The sequence below is a fragment of the Equus quagga genome, chromosome 7, assembly GCF_021613505.1.
Source record: "Equus quagga isolate Etosha38 chromosome 7, UCLA_HA_Equagga_1.0, whole genome shotgun sequence".
Classification (NCBI taxonomy): Eukaryota; Metazoa; Chordata; class Mammalia; order Perissodactyla; family Equidae; genus Equus; species Equus quagga.
In genome coordinates this window covers 93,089,418-93,115,526 of record NC_060273.1, presented here as the reverse complement: position 1 = coordinate 93,115,526, position 26,109 = coordinate 93,089,418, and the positions used below count along the sequence as shown (strand labels likewise).

The 26,109-nt window shown below is 40.9% G+C and overlaps 1 protein-coding gene across 4 annotated transcripts in view; it reads left to right on the top strand.

Moving 5' to 3' along the window:
* SNCAIP (synuclein alpha interacting protein) overlaps positions 1 to 26,109 on the top strand; it is a 138,452-nt gene that overhangs the window by 74,505 nt on the left and 37,838 nt on the right. For all 4 annotated transcript variants that reach the window (XM_046665281.1, XM_046665284.1, XM_046665282.1 and 1 more), the window contains exons 3-4: positions 6,595 to 6,667; positions 24,828 to 25,696. In XM_046665281.1, coding sequence (XP_046521237.1) covers positions 6,595 to 6,667; positions 24,828 to 25,696 — 942 coding nt within the window. The remainder of the gene's footprint in view (positions 1 to 6,594; positions 6,668 to 24,827; positions 25,697 to 26,109) is intronic.

Here is a 26,109-nt window from a genome sequence, read left to right as displayed (position 1 = left end):
TAAAAGAATTTGATTATTATTAATTTTTTAAAACCTTTTTTAAAAATTGGCACCTGAGCTAACAACTGTTGCCAATCTTTTCTTTTTCTTTTTTCTGTTTTGTTTTGCCCAAATCCCCCCAGTACATAGTTGTATATTCTAGTTGTGAGTGCCTCTGGTTGTGCTGTGCGGGACGCCACTTCAGCGTGGCCTGATGAGCGGTGCCATGTCCGTGCAGAGGATCGGAGCCGGCGAAACCCTGGGCCGCCAAAGCAGAGCGCACGAACTTAACCACTCGGCCACAGGGCTGCCCTCGAAAAAAATCCTCTTGATAAGATTAAAAACAAGGAACAAGAGCAAAAGTCAAATGCATTGAAAATAGGATTATTTATAATAATTTCCTTCAATGGAGCCTAAAAGGTAGAAAAAATGTATTTAAAGCAGACTGGGATGGATATATGAAAACATAGATCACCAGTATCTGTACTTTGTAGAAGTGGTGGTTGAAACTGTGGGAGTCAGTATGATGGCCTGTGAAATATGGAATACAGAAAGAGAAGGATGTTCCAAGGAAGGAACTGTGCAGAAGTATGTCCCACATGGTAGGAGAAAAAGAGGTTTCTACAAAACAGACTAGAAAGAAGTTTTTAGAGATATAGGAGGAATACTGAGGGAGCTAAAAAGTGGGAAGGAATTTAAAGAATTTAAAGAAGGAAGTAGTCGATAGTGGGAACTAAGTCGTAGTGGGGAAATAATGGTAAAAAGAAGAGTTGAAAAGTGCCCACTGAATTTCCGGATAAGACTCATTGGTGGCCATAATTGAAGCAGTGCCTGTGGGGTGATGAGACAGAAGCCATGTTATGGTGACTGGAGGCGTAAATGTAGAGGTGAGGAAGTAGAGACAAGAACCAAGACAATGCTTTCAAAAAGAGGGCTGTGAACACAAGAGCAGGAAAGGCCCTGGTCAGCTGGGGAAGCAGCCTGTCTGGAGGTGGTGGAATGCCTATTTATTTTCATAGGATCAGGAGAGAGAGCCGATGTTGAGAGAGTGGCTGAAGAGAAGGAGAAAAGAGAGGATGATGGCAGAGATGAGTCCGGAGGAGATGGGAGAGAAGGGCCTGCGTACAAGCAGAGGGCTAGCACTGAAGGGGTGGATTGTTAATACCACATCCTCAGGGAAGGGGCAGAGAAGCATGATTTGTTATGGAGGGCGGGAAGTCAGGACACCCCTTCCTGAACTGAAGAGCAGGCCCTTGGAGGGGAGGTCAAAATTTTAGAAAAATACTATGTTTCTGAAAGTCTCACTTCAGCTGTGTGTTTTTGCTTTCACTACCAGCTTTGCATGCACACTTTATTGTCGTTTTATTCTGTGTCTGTTGAGATGCCTGCTTGAATATTGGAAAGCTGTGTGAGAAATCATGAATTTCAGGATAGTTGTTTGGATGACTGATTTAATTGTTTCTTTTGGAAACTTAATGGGATCTTAGTTGTTTAAAAGTCTCTAGCTTGAAAAGGTGGGATTTTAGTTCTTCCATTTTCTGTGGCTCATTACCATTTGAGTAATGTCTGCTTGTTCACCCAACTGGCCCTAGCTGCCAGGAGTAGGGGCCAAAGCTTTTCAGTCCTGAAAATATCTAGGGTAGTCAGGGATCCCCATAGCCCAATGTAGAAATCACACACTGTTATTATGAATCTGATGCATGTTCAAACTATTTTGCATGGCAGAGTGACAAAATCGACTGGCGTAGGCTGGGATGTGTAGGATTGTCTTGCGTCATATCAACTCTGTGTAGTTTGCAAAGCTAAGTTGCAGTGTCAGCCCTTGGCCTTGGGCTTTCTTGGATAAGGAAAGACCAAAGAGAAGCCAAGTAACGTGCTGAGACTGGCCGAACTATCCTTCCTTTACTTTCCAGTCCCAGCTCAGCCCCCCTCTTCCTGCCGTGTTGATTCTCACATCTTGATCTACTGAGCTTAAAATCATGAGAGGAATGAAGATGAGGAGGGAAGGCTGTGGTACACACATGGAAAACAGGTCAGTTAGAACAGACAAAAACATTTAACACCATTTTACAGCTTACAAATTGACTTCACTTACATTATCTCATACAATTATCTGTCTTATAGATAAGAAAACTGAGCCCTAGAGATATGAAATGATTTATTTTTCCAGAACTGCAGAGTTAGTAAATGTCAGAACTGGGTCTTGAATCCAGATCTTCTGGCTGCATATCCATTGTTCTTTATACAAAAGGCTAAGGCATCAACCAGCACTCATTTAATATATTAGAAGTGTTTTTTCTTTTAAACATACCACTTACATTGCTAGAGTTGTAATTATGGGTTTTTCTAAGAAGATTAGTGCTATATAAATATTAACTACTATCATTATTCCTATTATTATTGCCACTCAAATCATGGGCTCCAAAGGGGAATTCATTTTATTCAGTTCAATAGGTACCTAGTATCTTTGGTAGGTAAAATATTGTCTACATCGTCAGGAAGCAGAGAAAGCCATTACATAAACATACAGGTAAAATGTCGTGTGATGGATTCTGTAATGGACATATGCCTAGGATAAGGTAATAGTATAGAACAGCGTTTCTTGAACTTCATTATACATCAGAGTTACCTGGATCATTTGTAAAAACAGATTGCTGGGCCATGCCCTCAGAGTTTCTGGGATGGGGCCCAAGAATGCGAATTCCTAATAAGTTCCTAGATGTTATTGATACCCCTGGTCAGGAGAGGACACTTTGAAAGTTGGCATTACTTCCATCTGGGAGAGTCAGAGAAGATATTGTAGAAGTGATAACCAGGCAAAGCTTGAAGAATTAAAAAGCAGTCTCCTAGTGAAATGAGTGGAATGGCATTCCAGATAGATGGTATAGACAGGTAAAACAGTAGATAGGGGATCCACAAGAAATTTGGTATTACCACAAGCAAAGAGAAGTGGACAGTGGTAAGAGATGAGTCAGAGCTCATGGAGGGTTTCATGTGACGTGCTAAGGCACATGGTCTTTGCCCTAGGCTGTGCAGAGCCACCAGAGGATTTCAAACAGAGAAGCACCTTAGTCAAATTTGCATTTTAGAAAGCTAGTTAATTCTAGTGCAAGTATGGAACCATGGGGGAAATCCCCACTTACTACCTAAATATGAAAGAACTCCTTTGAACATAATACTGTGTTCATAATACTATGCCAAGGGATTAATCAAATGTGTGCATCTTGGTATTTCAGTCAAACAGTTAAGAAGTCACTGCCTGCCATGTGTATATACAAGTCAAAGATATCCTCCTTTCCCTTGGGCATTTGGGAGAGCCAACACTAACACAGAGAAAGCAACAGAGCACATGGCTAGGCAGTGCTTTACCAAGGGCAGAATAGAGAAGGGTAAGTAAGGGCTCAGGCAGTCAGCCAGGGTTTCATGGAGAAGACAGAACACAAGCTGGCCTTGAAGAACGGTGGCATTTGCCTGACCAGACGAAGGCATTGCAGGCAAGGAAGACCCCAGAGTAAAGGATCAGAAGGAGAACTAAACTTTGAATGCACAGTGACATTGAAGAAGCAGAGGCAACTGGTCAACCTTTGGCAAGGGGCTCTTCTTGAGACTTGATGGGGGAATGGAAAAGAGGCTTGGATCAGAAAGACAGCTTCCATAGGGAATAACGTCTGGAAGATTTTTAGAAAAAGGATAAATGAGAGCAACATAGAGATAGGAAATACAATACTTTCTCAACCAACTGTAAGCACCCTCTCCTCTCTTATCACCCAAGGATAATATGAATCAAAGGAACAGAATATAAAGGCTTGGGTTGAGGTCAAGAAATGGGGAAGATACATTGGGCTTTGGTTCTGATAGGGCCAAAAAGACAGTAGTTGCTGCCCTGGGAGCTGGCTATTGTCCTGAGAAGGAGGTGCATTGGCAATTTGACAGCTGCTTATAAAAGGCCATCTGCCCTGTGAACTGGGATGAAGGCCTGGGAAGCGTTCCCTTTCAGCTCCCAGATGGTAACAAATGTGCTAGTGCAAGGAAGATTCTTGGGTCATTTGCTTGTTCCCAGCTTTGCAAACATGAAAATGTTTTTGCATGTTCGTTTTGTGAATTGTATGTTTCCTCTGCATCTCTTCACACCTCAACTTAACCATCTTTATAGCATTCCCTTAAGCTTTATCTTCTATCCAAAGAGCAATGTGTGTGCTTACTGAAACAAATCCACAAATTGATTTTTCTTATGTCTTTATAAAGAATGGAGGATTTGTTCACAGTGTAGATTGGAGTCATTGCAGAACTGGAGTATTTGACATTCTGTATACCCTTACAATTACCCAAAACTTCGATTTTCTGGCCAACACATCATTCTTTTCTTAGATTGCTATACTTTTTATTTCCATTACCAGGGACAGCATGTGACTTTTCCTTCACAGTCATTATTCTCAAAGAATTAAGGTATATGCTTTCACAAAAGTGACTTCCTCTATGACCATGGGTGGAGAGGCAAAGCCACCATGTGTGATGTAGGTTGAGGCGGTGGGTGGGGCTCAGCTAGGCTAGTCTCTGCCTGTGGCTCAGTCCCCACACCAACCAGGCAGCCTGTGCTATTCAAATTTAAACCTCCTCAAATTAAAACTTACTACCCACTATGAACCTTTGAGGTCATGTAGGAAGAGTTAAAGGTACTGCTAATAAATCCGAGATTCTGACATGCCTGACTTTGGTGTGGGAGGTGGCAGTTAGGATGCCTGTGGCTGGAAATGCAGATAGCAGCGCACCCGGTTTAATCAAATATATATCATGAAGCCGGATGAGCAACCTTATTGAATTTATCATTAACCATATTTAAACACAATCTTAAATTTCCTCTTCATAAAATTTTGCCTTAGAAGAAAAGCAAAAAAAAAAAAAAATGAGAAAGTTAAGTCTGCCAAAGGGTATTTCATGGGACACATGGCAGTCGAAACAAAAGGCCCAATTTTAATTGAATTATAGACTGCATAATTATTTAACCTGTACCAGCTGGTCTCAAGAAGCTACCAGATTCCTTAGAGAGCTTGTACTTGGCCAGAAACATAAGGTACCTTATTAGTAACAAGAAAAATGCCTTCTGTACCTGTGTTACCCCCGACCCTCAAAGAACATAATGTGAAAGGAAAAAGATCCTTGAAGTTCATTTTTGATTTAAGAGGCAGTCCTCCCTCCCTCCGAGTATGTGAGTGGATTTGCTAAAGCACCTGTAGTCTCTGAGGAACGGCCTACATAAACAGGATGTTATTGCATCAGACAGGTAAGAATAATTTCTCTAATTAGTCACTTGAGATTTCATTTTTCACTTGCAAGTACTAGAAATTTAATTTGTGTGTGATGTGCAATTGGCAAATTGACAATAGCTACAACTGCCCCTCCCTCTGTCTTGCTGTCCTGGTACTGTGTGGAAGGCACTGGGTTGGGGGCGTTGGGGAGGCATCTCAATGTAGATGCTTTGCTTCATCTATCAGCATCAAGCTAACTAAAACACCTTCCCATTGACAAATGTGACCTAATTACACATTCCTCACTTGTAATGCTTGAATGATCCTAATGAGTTTCCCGTGATCATTTTTCTTCCAGATTAAATGTTTTTTCTCAATCCCCCCAAATTTTGCAACAGTGAAGAAATTCATAATACATTCTCATTTACGTAAGAACATTGTTCTTAAAGGTACAGAGCAAAATAATTTTAGGAAGCTGTATTTTATGAATTACAGAATGATTGAAGACAGTCGCTGACTTGGCCTTTGATGAAGGAAGAAGTCATCCTGTTTGTTTTGTTTTAAAACACCGTTCTCTAAAGAAAGATTGATTGGCATCAAACGTAGTCCCCATAAATCATAGCTATTGATTTTACATTTGTTTTAGCTCTTCTGATTTTATGCTCCCTTATGTCATAATTTGTTATCCTGATAGCTGGCGCCTGAGTTGGTGCTGGGGCTGAGCCTGCAAGATGGTTTCTTTCAGTTCAGGCTAATCTATACATGAAACAGATGAGCTTTCATACACGGAACCATGCTCCTCTCACTTTTTATAATGTTACCCTGGCATTTCCCAAGGAGATTACAGATGCCACACAGTAAAATCTGTGACAAGTGGCAATATTAGAGACGTTTGCATAGTCTAATCAGCATGGGCACAGATATGGCTGCTGGCTGCCCTGGGTGCTGCAGGAAGCGGGGTGCTCCTCCCATTGGCTTTTCACACAAAGACTTGCTCTTAGGATTCAGAATGCAAATATTATGACCATCTTCTGGAAATTCTCAAGGTCAGGAAATTCTTCCATCTTCCGCAAGTAGCAGAAGTGATGGGAGATAGAATGTCTGTTGGCTACACCCCACCTTTGTTAAAGAAGGGCTGGCCAGCCCTCTTTTTAATCTGCATCTACTTAGATGCTTATAGGTAGAACTTGGGATGCTGCCAGGTCACCAAGTGGCCCATTTAGGGCAAAATTAGATAGACTTTCTGGACATACATGTGTTACTCAAGTATCATTTCTTGTGTTTTGATTTTCTGGCCAATTTGAGTGAATGTAATGCTCCCGTTTTAAACTGCTATTTTACACCCTTTCTCCTCTGGCTTTCCATTCAGTACTCAGTCACATCACTCAAGACCATCCCAGAACTGTGCCGGAGATGTGATTCGCAAAGCGAAGACAGATCAGGTAGGTTTACTCCTCATCTCTCCTCCTTGTCCTGCCTTTTTGGGTGTGGAGGACTCCTGGAAGCTGTTTCCCCTCACACTGCTCCTGCTTTCTGTTTTGTTTTTCTTTTACGGCTTCTCCACTCACCCCCAACCCTCAACAAACAGATGTTCGGTCATCCTTTGAAGGCTAACAGGACAGGGAGGCCCTACTGAGGACTCAGCTGTATACAAATAAATGTAGACGAGCATCTCAACAGTCCCAAACCACAGTATACGCAGCAATTTACTGAAAACCCCGAGAAACCATTGGTGACAAAACATAATGATGCAGGCGCCAATGAAAAAATGTTGGATGCGTTTACTACCCATATGGCAAGGACCAGCTTGGGTGATGGTGCTTTGCCAAAGTCTGAAACCCTATCAGGGATGCGACATGATAGAATCTGCAATAAGGCATACTGTAACAGTTAAGATTAAAGCAAAGCTTTGGAGTTTAATAGTGTAAACTAAACAGAGAATTATGGCATATAGATGAAAACCAGCTGGTTGACCTTTTCTCCTTGCACACCCTCCCACCCCTGACAAAAAAGTACATTCAGGGTTGTTTTTCCCTCTGTAAATCAAATTAAGCCTCTCTCCTTTTCTCTCTGTGATGGGCAAAAATGAAAATAAAAAAGGATATTGATGGGAATGATACCATGGCATTAAACTATGAAATAATGTTTATTATTTTTCGAAGTAATTACTCTAAGGCATCACCATTAACCTTGCCAAAGCTGGACCTCCTCTGATAGTAACTAGAATCCTGAGAATCATGGGTGATGGAAGGCTTAAAATAATCCTTGAATTATGTGTATGATGTTTAAAAATAAATAGATGGTCCTTACCTATACAACTACTAGAATTCTAGGCCTTTCTGACTGAAAGGACTTGTGCAGAGTGAATTTACTTTTCTCCTGGACAGTTTGTTTTCCTTTGACATTTTGCTTAGATGAGACAAGGAAAATAATTAGTCTTTCCACATTTGTTTATCTCTGTATTTTTTGTGTGAGTGAAAGTAATGCTTCAATGTTTGGGTCAGAAACAGCAGAAGATAGTTTAAGTTCAAATAAAAGTTTTCATTTACCTTCAGGATTTTTAAAATTTTTTTAATTTCAAACACATTCAAGTTTCTATCGGGTTTAATAGGGACCTTGGCCATAACGCTCATCAGGATGTGTCTCCTTAAAATGCATCACCAGATTCAGGGTTGAACCTCTGACTATGATCAGTGACAGAGGCAGCAGACTGCAGTGGACAGGCCACCAGCCTCAGATCTGGGTTTGGGTTGTGAGCTAAGCACTGTTAGAATGTTTATATTATAGACGGGCAGACTGAGGCACAGAGCAGAGAAGTTAAATATTTTGCCAGAGTCACACAGCAGTTAAGTTGCAGAGCTGGAATTCAAATCCAGGACGTCTGACTCTAGAGTCTCGTCTCTTATCCATTACAGATACTACCTCTCAGATAGCTGGACTTAGTGACATTAATTTAATTTTAGGATATTATCCTTTTAAAACTTTAAAAATCAGCATTTTACCTCACAATTAAGTGGTGAATTTCTTTTGTCTGTTAAATAGCTTTCCTTGCTTACCAGGTTAAGTGAATTAACTGAAGCTTTTAAAAATAATTTTTCCTGGGACTTGTTTATTCCATTTTCTCCAGATCTTGTGACTTCTAGCCACTTCCACAAAAGGTGTTATCAGGCATTTCTTCTCTGGTTGAGATGGAGGCCAGTTTCAAGTTCAGAAGCTTTTAAACTTTACCCAGAGCACAGACCCAGTGCTCGAGGTAATCAGCAATAATGAGACCTGACAGGAAATGGATGTATGAGGGAAAGACAAGGCCTCTTACTGGAATCACATATATACCTCCAGTTTGATGCACCATTTAGAGGCTGGTAAACCACTCTCTAATAGAGCGAGAGTGATCCTAGAAAAAGAGACACATGGAAAAATCCATCTCTCCCCAGCATCACTATAGAATGACCTGTGGGCTTCTTTAAATGAAATTTCAGCATTGTAAAGTTTTCACAGCCGTTTCTGAGGAATTGTGGTATTCTCAATTTGCTCCATGGACATGTGGATGTAGAAATAACCCCTCCATCCATCCAGTCTTTCTTGTTTCAACCACTTAGGAAGAGTTTGCTCCAGGAGTGCTTGCAAATTTCCATCTTTGTGGTAATCTTTTCAAACAGATGGCAGCCGAAGGCGCATTGGCTTCTGAGAAGAGTCCACATCTTCTTTTGGGTGGGGCACCCTCTGGGGAAACTTTTCCCCAAACCTCCTGTCACTTAGAATATACTCCACCAGATAAAGACAGTTGTTTTTACCTTTCTAAAGTTCGTTAAGCATTTTCTAGTTTGTGCAGGTTGTCAAATGTGAGCGTCCATCCTTGTATTACCAAGTCTTTGACCAGATGTTCTTGAACCCATTTTTTATTTTATTTATGCATTCAGCAAGGAATTGTTGAGTGTTCTCTATCCCGGGCACTGAGGACACGTTAGTGAACAAGACGTAGTAGACAAGGCCCCCCTTCTTCCAGCACTTACATTCTAGGGGGTGACAGACAAAAGACAAGCAAATGAATAAATAAACCAGATCATTTCAGATAGTGATGAGAGGTGACATGAGGCAATGTGATAGAGTAACTTCTACAAGTTGGGGAAGGAGGAGATTTGGGGGCCAGAGAGTGTTAGAAAGACCCAACCACGTGAAAACCATTGAAGAGTGTTGAAGGCAGAGAAACTAGCAAGTGCAAAGCCCCTGAGCCAGGAATGAGCTAAGCATGTATGAGGAAGAAAAAGAAGCCCAATGGCGCTGCAGTGTGGTGATCAAAGTGAGGAGGAGGGCCGGGATATGGTTGGGGTCAGACTCGGCAGGGCCCTGTCGCGCATGGTACACAGAGTTCAGACTTTATGCTAAGTGCTGTGAAGAGCACCGCCAGCAGGATTCCAATTTTGCTAAAATCCTATTCCCTGGAAAGGAGACTCAGCATGTGGAATTATAACTCTCAGTAGAAGAAGGGACCCTAAAAATCATCAAATCTGAGAGAGAGAAAATAAGAAAACAGACAATAAAAGCAGATGGGTAAAATGAATGTGGATAAAGGGTATACTGGTGTTCTTTGTACTGTTTTTATTTTTTCAACTATTCTATGCATTTATTTACAAAAGAAAACATTTTTAATTATTTATAAATAAAAAGTTTTTTTTTTAAAAGACAAAAAAATCATGTAGTCCAAAGTGCATCAGATCTTTGAAGGTGATCCTTATCATCCTGGCTGTGGGCTCACCCAGCCTGAACTTCATCACCTCAGGGAGAGGGAGCTCACAGTCGCTTGAGGTCGCCCATCCGTAACGTTTAATTTCTTTGTTCAGCCAGGATCAGTGTCCCTCAAATTTCCATCCCTCGGTCCTAGTTCTTCCTTTGGAACCAACGAGAATGACACTCCCTCCTGGGAAGGGTGCCACTAAGTATTTGGAGGTGGCAGTCACCCTTGGTTTTGTCCTCTCCAGGTTAAAACTGCCCCCCAGAGTTGTGTGTCCTGCTCATTCTTCTTGCTCTCTTGTGGATGATTGAAGTTTACCAGCATCCCTCTTAAAAGTGGGGCAGCCAGAACTGAACCCGAGGTCACTCAACATATGGTCTGGAGTCAGAATCTGTCTCCCCACACAGAACAGCCCCCAGGGCTTACCACGCCTTTCCTGTCTTCCCTAGTGGGCTATAAAGACAAGACTCATGCTTGTCCTTTCTGCCTGATTTTCAGGTGTTCTGAGAGGAGCAGGAGTGTCAAATGAGTTCTCTTGGTGACCCTTGGAAGCCTCTCTGTGAGACGTATAGCCAGGCCTCATCCGGCTTCACCCCTGGACCCTGGGCCAGCTCCACAGTGGGCTCTGAGAAAGGCAAATATCAGACACCTGGGGCAGTGTTCTTGCGCCTTCCACCAGCTCACTGATGCCCATGAGTCTGCCCTGGGAGTGCCCTTCCTTTAACCGAAGGCATCGATTCTTGTTGAAATCCGTATTTTCCCCTGACGGAGATAATATTTTAAACCGTTCACCATCAATTACACTACACTATGGCTACATTTTAAATTTTTGTGAGAAAAGTTTTGAAAAGAAGTGTGAAGGTATTGGAGATAACCACAAGAAGGTGGGGGGTGAAGAACTAGGAACTGGAAGCCTGAGAACAAACTTGGCGTGTGTGTGGAGCTGCACAGGTGTTATTGAGATTTCCGAGTTATCTCTTAGGTACTTAGTGTACCAGGCGTTATGCCAGGTCTCCTGTAAACAGCTTATGTCTCCTCCAAGTAATTCTCCCAGGGAAGACCATTATTATGCCCATTTTATTGATGAGGAAACTGAGGCTCACAGACAGTAAATAATTTGCCCAAAGTTCTAGAGCTAGTAAGTGCATTTGAAACCAGGTCTGCTGACTCCGGAGCCCTTATGAGGAGTCATTATCTGAGTAAGAACTGAGAAGTAATTATCATCCAAGGAACCACATGTGGCTGGTAGTGTGGGTCAAGGACGTTATGTATGAAAATTTTTCACCTATAAAATGAAGTTATTTGTGGAACATTTGCATGTATTCTCTGCTTAATCCCTGCTACTCATGTAAGAAATGAAGATGGCACAAGGCAGTGAGTGTAACTCTGCTCCACAGTTTTCTGCAAATGAGGACTAAAATACGTTATGTTGACATATGGTATTCAAATCAAGCATATTCAATTTCATTGACTTCGAGCTTTTTTTAATTAGTTGGACATTCAAATACACATTTGTTTCAATTCATGGTGCTTTAAATGTCTTGTGATTCTTTCAGAATGTGTATCTGCTAAGCTCATTGTATAATTTTCTTATGAAAGAAGGCAGATAAATATTAATGCAGCTTTGCATCTGAGAACTTAGATGCGCTGAGGTTGGAAAACTCAGTTATGTAACAGTAATAAATGGCCCTGGGATGCATAGGAAAAGAGATTTTGAAAGAATTTTAATACCTCAGTAATATCACTTGAATGACAGTGAAGGAAAACTATACTTTTTCAACTTTGTATCTGGTAAAATTTATTTCGATGTATATTTTAAAACATTGCAAATTTGCTCTATTTTTAGTCCCTGTGCATGCAAAGTTTGTGACAAACTCTGAACCTTTGAAAATATATGGTTTTATAAGATTTTCAAGGATTTTGGCAAGCGTCAAAAATAATACGTTGACATGAAATTTATCCTCTAGACACTGCAGTGACACTGATAATAAGTAGATAAATCTCCTGTTTTCAATTTTATTAAGATTTAATGCTAAAAGCATGAAAGGGAAGGGTGATATGACAGTTTAAATTGAAAAGCCCTCTGATTAATCTATTTCACATGATGTAATATAAAATAGACTCCAAAGAAGAGGGAAACACATTAAGATTTCAATCAAGAAAATTGAACACTTCAAACCGATACAGCAAAGAATCTAACATTTATGACAAAAATCTCAGTTTCTTTAATGATAGTGAAAATCAACATACAGCAAAAACATCTAGATGAGAGTATTAGTCAAATAAAACCATTATTTTTAATTTTATTCAACAAAATTATAAAGGTGATATAATCTACTATAAAAAATGGAAAGTAAAAACTACAATTAACTCTGCCACCGAAACAAAATTACTGTATTTTTTCTAGTATTTTTTTTCCTGAGGCATATTTTTTATATCATTGTAGTCATAATGTATGGACAGTTTTATCTGCTACTTTTTCTGGTACTGCAGCAGGTACATGGCCATCATTTTGAATGAACCACAGAACTCAGCCGTGAAACTAGAGCTACCCCCTCTGTCCAAAAGGAGAGACCATCCCTGACTTTAATCCATTAACACTTTGCTTATGTTTCTAAGAGAAAGGGTGGAAGTCATTTGGGGGAAAGATGGGAGCAGGGGGTGGCAGGAAAGTTAAAAATATAACTGAGTTAGTGTAGAAAATAATGAAAGGGGCTGGAGGAGCAGAGCTTAAATACGTTACATCTTTGCCCCTTCTTCTCTTTACTTGATCGTGTCTTCTTATTTAGCCATAGCTGTAATTATGTGCCACAGCTCCCTAATATTCTAAAAGGTTACCAGCATTGTGGAATTAAGAAAGTCAGGAATGAGACAGAATTAGAGGGACAGAACATTTAGGGGAAAGGACTGCCATACCATACCGCAGTCTCCTTCTCTACGTTTTGGTTTATTTTTATTGGACTCTAAGAAACATATCCCCATCCCAAAACTGATAAAGAAATCTCCTCTTGGTAGAAATGAGTTCAAGGATATCTGCAGTAAGGAAGGATGAGAAACCGGAAGTACAAAGAGAAGCATTTAGGCAGGGAGGGAAAGAGCTGAACATGAGTACTTGTTGGGGAGGGGGGTTGTTACTAGTTTTGGAGCTTTATAGCATCTCTAAGAGCCCCCCCACTTCTTGCTGAGAGCATATCCTTTTTCTTTTGTCTCCCAATATTGAGTGGGCTCTGTCTCCCCATTTTCAGTGACTCCTCTTTGCCTGCATACCTCCTTTGCCCTGACTCTTCCCTCAAAAACAAGTCATAAAAGAAACTAAAGTATTTTAGAACCCTAGAATCTCATAGTTGAAGGATCCTCAGAGAGAGTCAGGAGTTATCTACAAAAACCCAGACCCTTCTATGGCAGTTGATGGCTCAGGCCCTCACCTCTCACAGTGTGGTGCAGGACCAGCACCAGGACCTGGGAGCTTGTTGGAAATGCAGACTCTCAAGCCTTGCCCCAGACTTCCAAATCAGAATCTGCTTTTTAACAAGCTCTCCAGGTGATTTATTTGTGCATACTCAAGTTTGAGAAGCACTGACTTAGGCCACCTCAGTGCTAATCCATTGTCCATGATAAGGTATGGTGATCTTTTCTAAAATGCAAATCTGATCATGTCACTCCATGTTCAAAGCCAGGTAATGGTTTTCCAAGATGGTTCTCAAGATATACAATGGGAAACTCTTTATGTGACCTTCAAGGCCCTGAGTGATCTCTTGGGACCAGCAAGCTTCCTCTCATGCCACTCTCTCCCTGCTTTCTGCCTGCCAGTCACATCAAGGAACCTCCTTCAGTTCTTCAAATGTGCTGTGTTCTTTCACATGGGATGTCCTTCCCTTTCTCCTTTCAACTCCAAGTTAACCTCCTCAGGGCCCCTTTACCTGACTCCCTAGACCACCACCGTCCAATAGAAATATAATGCAAGCCATTTACATAATTTAAAGTTTCTCTAGTAGCCATATTAAAAAATATGAATAAACAGATGAGGTTAATTTAATAGTAGATTTTATTTAACCCAGTAAATCAGAGCTATTATCATTTCAACAAATGCTACTAGCCACATTTTATGTGCTGAATAGCCACAGGTGTCTAGTGGCTCCTGTTTTGGATAGTGCAAGCCTCGATTATATCAGCACCCCCCTCCAACTTATATTATTTCCTAATTCCCTATACTTTTCCTCTTCTTTAAATATCTGTTTTAGCATTATTAATAATGTGATGTTGGTTCAATATCAGTTTTCTCTAGTAGACTAAATAAAATCTCTTTTGGGTAATTTTGTTCGTTATGGTATCTCCAGTGCTTGACACTGGTGCTAAATATATATATATCTGAGGTATGATGGATGAAGAAATATGTAAAGAGGTGAAAGCTAGCCTTGCTTCTTTGGGTTTTGCATCATAATTGAAGATTGGGACATACCTTCTCTTTGTTTGGTTTGACACCTTGATCTTTCAGTTACTTTATCTGTCTGCACCATCAAAGTCTTTCCTTCTCAGCTATCATCACCCTCATCATACAAACACTCCCTAATTATCTCCTATTTTAAAAAACAAGCACATAGTACCCCCTCTAGTGGCTTCTACCCACTTTCTGTGCTCTTTCCTCTCCTTCCCTCCACCCATTTACATCCAACCTGCTTTCAAGAGTTAAGGGAACCTCCGTCTCCAGTCCTCCACCTCCCATTCACTTAAGTATCTCCAGTGTGACTTCCACCTCTCTAGGGAAGATCATGACTTCCATGGTGTCAAATCCATTGACACTGATATTCTCATCTTTCTTGGCCTCTTCCCATTATTTGAGACTATTGGCCGCACCTTTCTGGAAAGATTCTTCTTTCTTGGCTTTGTGATACCACTTCTCTCATTTTTCTCCTAACACTCTGACATCTTCTTAGTCTCTTTTGCAACTCCTCCTCCTTCTCTACTTGGCCTTTAAATATCCAAGTAGGACTTAAGTATTCCATAGGACCCTCTCTCCTCTCAATATCTTAAGTCTCTCTAGGTTGATATCCATTCTCATGGCTTCAAATGCCACTTACATTCTGCTGCTACTCACCCCAGTACTCCAGCCTCCTGTTTAATGGCCCACTCGGTATCTACATTAGATGTCTCATAGGATTTTGAAAAGGAATTCTTGAATCCTGCTTCCCAACATGTTCCTCCTCAGACTCCCCCCTCAGTAAATGGCACTCAGTTTACTGAAACATCTGCTCAGCGACAAAAACCCAGAATTCTCCCTTTCCCTCACACTCCACATCAGTCCGTCACCAGGTCCTGAGTCTTTTGTGCTCAGAGTAGCTCCCCTTCCGTCCATTTCTCTCCATCTCAACAGCCACCCGCCAGGCCAGGCCACCTGTATGTTTGAAGTTAGAAGCCATGAACTAGTCTCACTTCTTTCTTCACCACCAATCCTTGACCACCCCAGGAATAACCTGTTTCCTGCAGAATAGGCAGAAGGATATATTTTAAAATAGAAAGCAAATCATTTCACTTCTCTGTGAAATCCTTCCAGGGATGCCCCACTTTAGTTAAAATATAAATCAAAATCATTGTTGTGGCCAATAAAACCCCCAAATGATTTGGCCCTGACAACCTGTACCAACTTGGTCTACCCCTGGAACCATGTGCACAGAAAGCATTCAACAAATGTTTGTTGAATGAATGAATCCTGTAAGAGTATTTTAGCATTCTGCCATTTACTCTTACTCTTCTGAACAAGCTTTATGATATTCCCATATCTCTTGCTTACGTTAGAAAAAGATTGCCACCTTTAACCAGTTGAAGGAATTGGCAGCTGAAAGAACAAATTCTTAGTGATATGGTGGCTCTAAATTTAGGCTGATGCCACTGAGGATAAACAAAGTAGGAAATTCTTCCACTCAACTGTTTCTACGACAAGTTGTCATTAAAAACCATTTTCCTAACTTTGCTTCCACACAGAAGCTTCATAATCAGTGGTTACCAAAATCTAGGCAAAGAGCAGTTTGGTATTTAGGTTAAAATGAATCTGAAATGAGTACAACCCGGTTTTGCCACTGGTTTCTGGGATTCCATTGCCTACATGTGACTCAAACAGAGAAAATGTGAATTGCGTGTTTAGGGAATAATTTTAATTGTGATAAGGCAGTCCTGTGGTGTTATGGAAAGAGAGCTGGAGTCAGGGAACCTCGGTCCTGGTTGAGCAGTCAGCATGCTGTGTAATTTTCCACATAACATTTAAAATCCCCTGAGTTCTCAAGTGAGAATAAATAAGAACTGCCCATCCATCCTGCAGAGTTGTGAAAACCTCTAATGAAATCATATGCTTGTCTTGTACTCAGAAACATAGAAAACTTTATACAAATATTTTGTATTAGCAATTGTAAAGTGTTAAATGGAGGAAATTTTAGGAAAATTCCAATTAAGAAATATCATTTCAAGGCATTCTTAAACCTAAGTCTTCTTTCCATTTTTTATAATAGTGCCTGTGAAGCGCATACTGAACTGCCCTGGAACACTGAGGAGGAGTGGCTCTGCCATTCATGTTTCCTGGGGGGAGCCTCTGTCTGTGCTTTGATTTGTCCAGCTATACCTGCCTTGTTCTCTCTGCAGCCTTGTAATTGAGAACCCCCGGCTCAGGCAGGAGCTCCCGTGGGCGGACCCTGTGGGCCTGCCAAGAGGAAGAGCAGGCTGCAGGCCAATGCTAGTTCTTCCTCCCATTTTTCCTCCCCTTGAGATCCTAAGGTGCATCCCTCTCAAAATGGGACCAGGTTTCACAGACTCACCACTTTGTTTCTCATGGAAAATAGAATTTATTTAACTTTTAGCCAGAAAACAGTAGGGGGATAATCTGGTACCCCAAATACGTACCCACTCTTCTTTCTCTTCTTCGTGTCTAAAGCTGTATTCCTAATGTGGATACATAACCCATATTTAGAAGTCAAATAAACAGGCTTTTTGGGAGGCATCAGTTGAAGATCGGGAGTAGAGGGTAGGGATTTTCCAACCCCCACCCTGTCTGCCTCCTGCTCTTTCTTACCAAAGACCAGTAACTTGGTGTTCTTTGTCCTTGACGGTAGATCAACACTGTAAAACATCGCCATCTTCAGTTAAAATTGGTAAGTGTGTTTCTACACTTTCCAGAAACTACACTGAGCTTGCTAACACTTCTAGAAACCACACTGAGCAAGCTCTCTCTTGTTTTGGCACTTCCCTGCTTGATGAGTCTTTTCACTGTCCCTTGATGTGTATCACTCTCTACAGTTCAGCACTGAGAGGGAGAGAAAGAAAGAAAGAAAGGAAACCTGGTAAATGGACCTGGAGTGAATACAAGACTTAATCCACTCAAGAGGTTTTGCTAATGTCAAAGTGAAGGTCAACATACTTTTTAGATGACAGAATAACTCTGAAATCATGTACTTTTTTCAGACCCACCAATTGCTATTCTATGTGAACAGTACTTTTGAAGCCCAAAAGTTTAAAGTTGTCAAAATATTGAGTCTGATATCATGATAGAACATGCCTCTTTCGTGAAGAAGTAACTTTTCTATCCAGTGTACTAAGGGCTTGAATATTTCTATGAATTTTTACAGAACAAAGAAGCGAGCAAAGATGGGGCACAAAGTTACGTGAGCAGATCTCATGTAATTTATACAATTCTGGGCAGAACTGGGAATAATGAAACATCAATCTAACACTTTCAACAGCTGCTTGATATCAGTAGCCGCTTAAAGTAAGGAAGCTTAGAACCAAATCAATGAATCTTTTCTAACAGTATTTTAACGTCTTAATATGAATAAATCATTGGTTGATATTTTTATAGGAATAAAGTCCTCTACTTCCCCTTCAGCCTCACAATACCCTTAGTAAAGGGTCCATGGCATCAATGAAAGGGATGAGCAAGCAATCCCCTGGAAATGTTCCAGAAAGATGCATTCCTTGCACACATTGGCTCTTCCCAGCATAATGGCCCTACACAATTCTCCAAATCCAGAGTTAACTCAACCCTTGTTAGGATCACATTACAGTTTGGTCTCCAAGGATAGTACAGAAGAACATCCAGCAAGTAGTCCTCACTCAAACTCCATAACCTTCTTCCTGTTATCATGAGATGGTAGAGGTCACCTGTCACCACTCCTTACAGAGCCTGAGATGTTTACAATAAGTGGGCCCACTACAGATTTCAGTTTACATTGGATTAGGGAAACTCATGACTCTTAAGATCAACACTCCCAATCTTTCATAAAGTCCCTCCCTTAGGTGTAAAAATGGAATGTTGGAGAACTTACAAGGTATGTCCTTGAAGGTGCCTAGGTTTCTAGTAGCTGTATACGTGGAGTGTATTGTTATGTACACTTTTAAGGCAATTACAGTTGAAGCTGACCATTTTGTTTCTCAAGGAAAATAGAATTTATTTAACTTTTAACAATACTCAGTGGGAAACACTATTTTATCTTAAACACATACTCCTTTTCTTTCTCTTCTTGATGTCTAAAGTTAATTTTCTAATATATCCACATAACTCCATATTTAGAAGTAAAATAGGCATTTTCAGAGCCAGCATTGACGTTTAGTCTTGAAAATTGTATCCACTGTTGCAATAGAAAACTATCTATTATCTTTCTAAGAAAATACTAATTTATCAGTCCCAAGAGCCAGAGAGTTGTTCTGTGTCAGCAGTCAGCTTAGCCTCATAATTAGAAATTTGTGAGGATCTGTTGAAAGACGTGGATCCAGAAGAATTATAGTGTTTCATAGTGAGTCACTCAGAATAAAGAGCCCTGTTATTTGTAGACATTCCATACAGTCATAGAAATTTAGAGGTGGATCAGGTCTTAGCAATCGTGTGCTCTAACCCCTTTATTTTACAGATGAAGAAATCGAGGCTCAGAACTTACTGAAGGGAATATATGAAAATATTTCAATATGCAGCACATCTTCAAATGTCTGAACATCTTCAGTAGCTTACTAACACTGTCCTTAAAATATTCAACACAATGTGCCCCAAATGTGGCAAGATCTACTCATTGTGACAAGACTCATATTTGTTTACTATACTTTGCATCTTTGGTCTAGCATATTCCTTCCTGCCTGCCTGCCTGCTTTCCTTCCTTCCTTCCTCCCTCCTGCCCTCCCTCCTTTCCTTCGTCCCTTCCCCCTCCTTCCGTATTTCCCTCCCTTCCTCCTCCCTTCATTCATTCATTCATTCATTCATTCAAAGATTTACCCACTAAGCCCCCATACCTGAGAGATACTGTGCTAGACAGAGGGTTGATTATAAACACAGGTAGGTTCACAAACAATCTTTGCCCTTAAGGAAGTTGGGAAAGAGAAGGTGAGACAAATGTGTGAGCAAATAGTTACAACAGAACTTCAGAAATGCCTCGCTCTGGTTGTAGGCAAGTATTATCAGGACACTCAGAAGCAAGGAGCGACAATTCCCTGGGAGACTCAAAGGAAGTACACCAAGAAGGTAACGTCTGAGGGGACATGAACCTGCATCTCAGGCAGAGAAGGCAGCAAGGGCATTGTAGGAGAGGGGCAATTCGCCCAAAGGAAGAACATGGTGTATCCAGAAAGGGTGAGTTTAGCAATGGTGTGCAGGGAAAATTAATGATGTGAGAATGATGGGTGCTGAGATGAGAATAAATTAGAGAGGCCAGCCTTGGGGCATAGTGGTTAAGTTTTCAAATTCCACTTTGGCAGCCAGGGGTTCATGGGTTTGGATCCCAGGAGTGGACCTACACACTGCTCATCAAGCCATGCTGTGGCAGCATCCCACATACAAAATAGAGGAAGATTGGCACAGCTGTTAGCTCAGGGATAATCTTCCTCAAGCAAAAAGGGAAAGATTGGCAACAGATGTTAGCTCAGGGCCAATCTTCCTCACCAAAAAAAAACAAGAAGAAAAATTAGAAAATAAATAAAAGAACTGCATCATACCATGCTAACAAATTTAGCTACTATCCTGAAAGCCAGAGTTTCCCAAACCTTAGTAATTCAAGTATTATTTCCACAATGTGTGTTATAGCCAACGTCTACCTCATTTGTTTTTGCTTTACCTGTATACCACTTGTACTGTTATTTATTGAACATATTTTTCTAAAGTAACTTACTGTTAAACATTTTTTTAAAGAAACTTTATGTCAGTGTTGTAAATAGAAAACCAATGTCACTTGTAATAAATCCAAGGTCATCATTAAAATGAATGCTATGAAAATAAAACATTCTTGTTAACTCTTTGCCTGTGAAAGTCTCTGAGCCTAAGGCCTGCAGTCTCATTATTCTAAAGAGAGATTGTGTGTTTCGGAGAGGATTTAAATTTATTGTAGCACAAAGTTGAAACTCCTTAAATTAATTAGGAGGAAGAAAGAGAGTTGAAAGTTGTAGTATAGCTTCCTCACTCTCTAAGCCAACAGTATTTAGCATGGTTCCAGTGTGCCATCTTCACGATACGGCATGACTGTGCATCCCACATAAGGGGAAATACTGTTTTAGGCTGTACAGAGCCCCCAGAGGTTTTTGAGCTAAGAAGTGACAAAATCAGACTTTTCGGAAGAGGGATAACTCAGGACTGGAAAGGGAGACCAAGGGCAGCAGGAGGAACCTGGCAGAGGCTGTGGGAGGTTCCCAGTGTGGTCCAGTCAGTGTAATAGGATGAAGAAGAGGAACCATATTTGAGCGGGATTTCGGATCAGGCCACAGCAGGACTTGGTGCCTGAGGAATGAGGGGCAGGGGACAAAGAGAAGGGTCAACGATGCCTTCGAGATGGATTGCTTGGCAGACTGCATAAGTGGTTACATGATCCAGGCCGGGTGCACAGGAATATGTTTAAGGAAGACAGAATATGTGAGTGTGTGTGTGTGTGTGTGTGTATGTTGGGTGAGGAGGAGAAGGGAGGAAGCAGGCAAGAGTGAAGGGGGATAAAACCCTTGGATTGTAACATGCTGCCTGTCACAGATACTTGCACACCCTAGGCTCGCATTAAATGCTGTTGAATAAATGGCTACATGTGGATGGTTAGCAGACAATTGGAAATACCTTGCTGGAGATCAGAGACATCCCAAATGGCAGTTAGGTTAGAAGAGATAACCAGGGCCTGTAAATCAGCCTCAAATACACTTTCATTTACCAACTAACCATTTTAGAAAATTTGTGACATAATCAAGTAGACAGGTTTAAGATATATTAAACATGTTTACTTTCATAAGATGTTAAAAATGAACCCATTCAACCAAAAGTCTTTAAGAACCTACTTACATAAAGCAGTTTGCTGGGTCCTTTGAGGGATAGAGAGAGAAATTAGACACAGACCCTGTTCTCACGGAGCTTGTAGAGATCTAATAAGATAACAGATAAAATCTTCAGGGATTTAAAGTTGGTTATCATGTGAAGTATTTATTCATGATGTCCAGAAAACAAATTTAGCCTCAAAATCTTCCTAGTCACCATAGTTAATCGAACTTTGTTTCCATGTGTTATAAGAAATTTGTTATGGTGTTGGGGTAGGACAGCAGTATAAATGAAACTTTGGGGTGTATGGTATAGTAATAAATTGGAGCCTTCTCGTGAGAACTTGTCAAATAATCCATTTCTCATGACTGGGATATTTTTCCCAATAGTCAAGACACAGACTAGAAAGCATTGATTTTACTCTCAGCCTAAAAAAGTCATAGATTTGAATAAGGGGAAGGGCAACAAGCCTAATGTTGATGCCCTTTCTTCAGTTTCGAGACCCTTCTGTGGAAAGAAGTGTTTTCATAAGACTTAGACAGAATTCATTTCCATAGAGCGTTCTTAATGGCTCCTGTCAGAACAAAACAGCTGGGAAACATATGGTATCCATTTCCCTGTATCACTTAGAAAAAATTTCACATGTAAATAAAGCCAACATAAAAGAGTAGCCCTTTGAACCCCCGACCTTATACAATACATAAATATATTGGTACAATGCACTCGTTGTATTGGCCCACTAAGTTATGTTGTTTTAAAATTTTTTTATTACATCCTGAGATGCACATTTTCAAGAAGTTTCAAAGAAATGAAGGTAATTGACAAAATATTAGCAGATACCATACCCAATAATAAGTATCTATCTCAGAAATGTCAAGGAATATATATATATTTTTCCACTATATGTGAAGCTTTTCAGAAAATTGATGGGTAAAATTAAAGGCATAGTTATACTTTATAAACTCAATGTCTGAGTTTATCTCTCTGCTGTTTTAAATAAGTAACCATGTGTTTTTGAAAGAAAGAGAGAAAGCCTTGGCAGAAATTTTTGGCAGACATTAATTTTTCATAGCTTCACATTTTTAGGGAGAAAAGGACATATAAAGGTAGAAAAACTTTTAAATTTATAATGGACCAACTGGAATTAGTCTTTGACTTTGCATATTTACATTTCATAAATAACTTCAGAAAATCTAGCTCTCATCGGTGATTATCACTCCTCTGAGTTTATTAACAAGACTTTTGTCCCTTGTGAAATTAAGCTGTAAATCCCTCAGAAGGATGCACTTTGGGCATTTAAAAAGAGATTTAATGCGTTGTATAAAGTGAGAGTCAAATTCAAATACTAGCATTTGTTAATTGTCTGCTCTGTGCCAAGTACTGTGTACATATAAGAACCAGAGCCAACAAAAAGGGAGAGGAGCAGCAGCTTAAGAGCATCCACATACCTTCCTTCCTTTCTGGAACATTCCTTGTTAATACCTGTTCTTTACTGGACAGAATCCAGGTCGCCGTCTACAGCTCATAGTATTCTCTTCTTAGATTCTAAAATGCCAGAGCTTGAAAGGCCTCAGAGGAGGACAGCTTCGTGAAGACCTTCTGAAACCCCATGCAAAACTGTGGTCCATTTTGGGGAAAGAACCCACCCACCAACAGTTCTTTACCATTCAGGCTCAGAGCACTCTCACTTCCTTGTCCTGGTTCCAGAACTCCTCTGAATCCTTTTAGAGCACATCCCAATAGGAAAAAGAATGACCAGTGGTCTAAATTTGGGGAACTTTTAGTAACTAGCATGCCACTTTCACCCCAAGAATCAGTGGTAGCCAGTGATTGTCACAGAAGTTACAGGCCTGAGTACACCCTCTCTCAGGTTCTTTTATTCTTTGTGCCCAATAGCAAAGAACAGACACAAACACAGGCTTTGGAGTTAAATACTTCCCACCTGCTGCTGTTCCAGAAGAGGAGAGAGAGATGGGAGGTCCCTGCTTGGAGGGGATGTCCTGAAACCTCACATCTTTGATGGGGGAATGGTGTAAACTAAGGGGAAGGGGAGTTTGTTGTTAGCGCTGTTGAGCTGATTCTGTCTCCTAGCGACCCTGTGTACAGCAGAATGAACCCTGCCCGGTCTTTTTGCACCACCTCTAACCTTCTAGCACTGTATCAGACAATGCTCCCCTGCTATTCCTAGGGTTTCCATGGCCAATTTTTCAGAAGTGAGTGGCCGGGTCCTTCTTCCTAATCCATCTTAGTCTGGAAGCTCCACTGAAACTTGTCCACCATGGGTGACTCTGCTGATATTTGAAACACCAGTGGCAAAGCTTTCAGCATCGCAGCAACATGCAGCCACCACAGTATGGCAACCAAAAGGTGGGTGGTGTGGTTCCCTGCCCAGAAATGAACCTGGGCTGCGGCAGTGAGAGCCCTGAATCTTAACCACTAGAGCACCAGGGCTGGCTGGAAGGGGAGTAGGAATCCATAAATCAGTGGCCTGCAAGTTTCCAAGGGTGCCGGGTCATCTATCATCTAGTCAAGGGAGTGTCCCAGAGAGGAAGCGGTATCCTCATGGCTGAGGAGACTGTTGTTTCTCCATCATCCTGCACCGAGAGGAGGCACAGGTCAGCCTTTCATGTGAGGTTAACTGGGAGAGAAGGTGGTGCTTCTTATCTTTCACTTCCAGATGTGTTACTGTTTCACTTACACTCCATCTCAACCAGACACTTACTCATATGCAAACTGTACAATCTTTAACCTTTGCACAAAAATGAGAAAAAAAAAACTAGTCTGCCTACCTCACCCTCCCTTTTCAACTTCCTCTCCTCCTGTTTATTTCCAGCTTTCCCAGCAATGGAGGACAGCATTGAATCTTAAAGAGCATATTCCATTGTGAAGTGTTAGTGCATTGTGTTGCTGTGTCATATTCCAGAAAGCACCATGAAATGCCCCTGAATGATAGTTGACCGGGATGCTCAGTCTTCAGTGGGGTGAACTCAACCGTGGCTTCTCTCCCATAAGCCAGTCAGCTCCTGACCACTTCATTCCTTCCTTCTGTTCTTGCCCTAATCCAACTAATGAATCACCTAGTGAATCATCCAGTAGGTCACAGTTTTATGTTTGCCCGATACTAAGCAATTTATCCCTTCTTTATATTGGACTTCTTAAGCTTTAGGGGTGTACACATGTGTGTGTGTGTATGCACACATGTGTGTGTACCTCCTCATTCCTCCCTAAATTAGTTTGGAAATTCACTTAACACAGAGGATCCTATCCTCCAATTCTCTTTTTAAGGGTGGTGACAAGTATCAAAATACTGCTAGGGAGGTGTAACTATCCAGGGAATAAATCTAAACATCTATCTGGGTTTGTTTTCTTTAGCTGTCTGCTTTTACCATTTTTACTACTTTAATTAATTTTGAGCCAATATCTCATAACTTTCTTTTATCATTCAGTGTTTTCCAGTGGTGAGTATGAACTGTTTTATGATACACTTTCTTTCTAAGTTGTCCCCTTATACAGTGGCTTACTTTGAGCATAACTTGAGTGGACCATGTCTGCCTGCATGGCCAAGATATTTTCAGTATTTCAACTTAACCATCTCCTCTTTTAATTTATTTTAAAACAGTTTCTAGCTCTAGCTGGAATTGTGGCGTGTCCACTCTTATTACAAACACGCAAAAGCCCACGGGAATCGCTGATGTATACAGTAAGTTCCGCCCCGTGAAGAGAGTTTCCCCACTGAAACATCAGCCAGAGACTCTCGAGAACAATGAAAGTGATGACCAAAAGAACCAGAAGACGGAGTACCAGAAAGGGAGTGAGTCTGACCCAGGCCCCCAACCTGAGGAGCTCAGCCCCGGAGATAGAGAAGGCATCCCCCAAAGTAAGAGCACGGAGCCCAGCACATTGCTGGGCGAACTGGAGCATTATGACCTCGACATGGATGAGATTCTGGATGTGCCTTACATTAAATCCAATCAACAGCTTGCCTCTTTTACCAAGGTGACTTCAGAAAAAAGAATTTTGGGTTTATGCACAACCATCAATGGTCTTTCTAGCAAAGCCTGCTCTACAGGAACTCCTGAGAACTCTCCATCCAACATGACACCATTTTGTGTTCTTTCTCCTGTGAAAAGCCCTCACTTGAGAAAAGCATCATCTGTCGTCAGAGACCAGCAAAAGCTCTCCACTGAAGAAGCCGAGAGCTCACCTCCTCTAGTTAAATGTGGCTCTGCATATGAGCCCGAAAACCAGAGTAAGGATTTCCTAAACAAGACCTTTAGTGATCCACATAGTCGAAAAGTTGAGAAGGCAATGCCAGACTGCCAGCTCAGGGCCTTCCATCTGCAATCCTCAGCAACAGAAACCAAACTAGAAGAGCAGATTGGTGGCATGAACTGGACCAGCTCCCAAGGCCCAGAAGAAAGGAGTGAATATCTGAAAAAAGTAAAAAGCATCTTGAACATCGTTAAAGAAGGACAAATATCTCTCCTGGTAAGTATGATATAGTTCAAAATACATATTAATAATCTAGACTCCAATTTTATCAGCTCCTTTCATTACTAACAGAATGATCAAGCATTTGTTCCCATTCTTATTTAGTCTTTACTTGTGACTTTGGTTGGTTGATGTGACTTTTGAGTTTTAAAATAAAAATTAGGAGGTTAGTGCAGGGAAAAACAAATGGCTTTAGAGAGAGTGTTATTTCACTTTAACTTTGCATGAATTCAACTGGAATAAGGACACTTAATCTAAAACAAAAACAAAACAGAAAAAGCTGCGCACTTTCTTTAACTTGAATTTCAATGTCTACCTTTTTGCTTTTCAAATGATCCCCATGCTCTTACTTAGTTATTTGTGGGGATGTCAGTTCCTTGCTGATGGTAGACCTGCCAGATATGTGAACA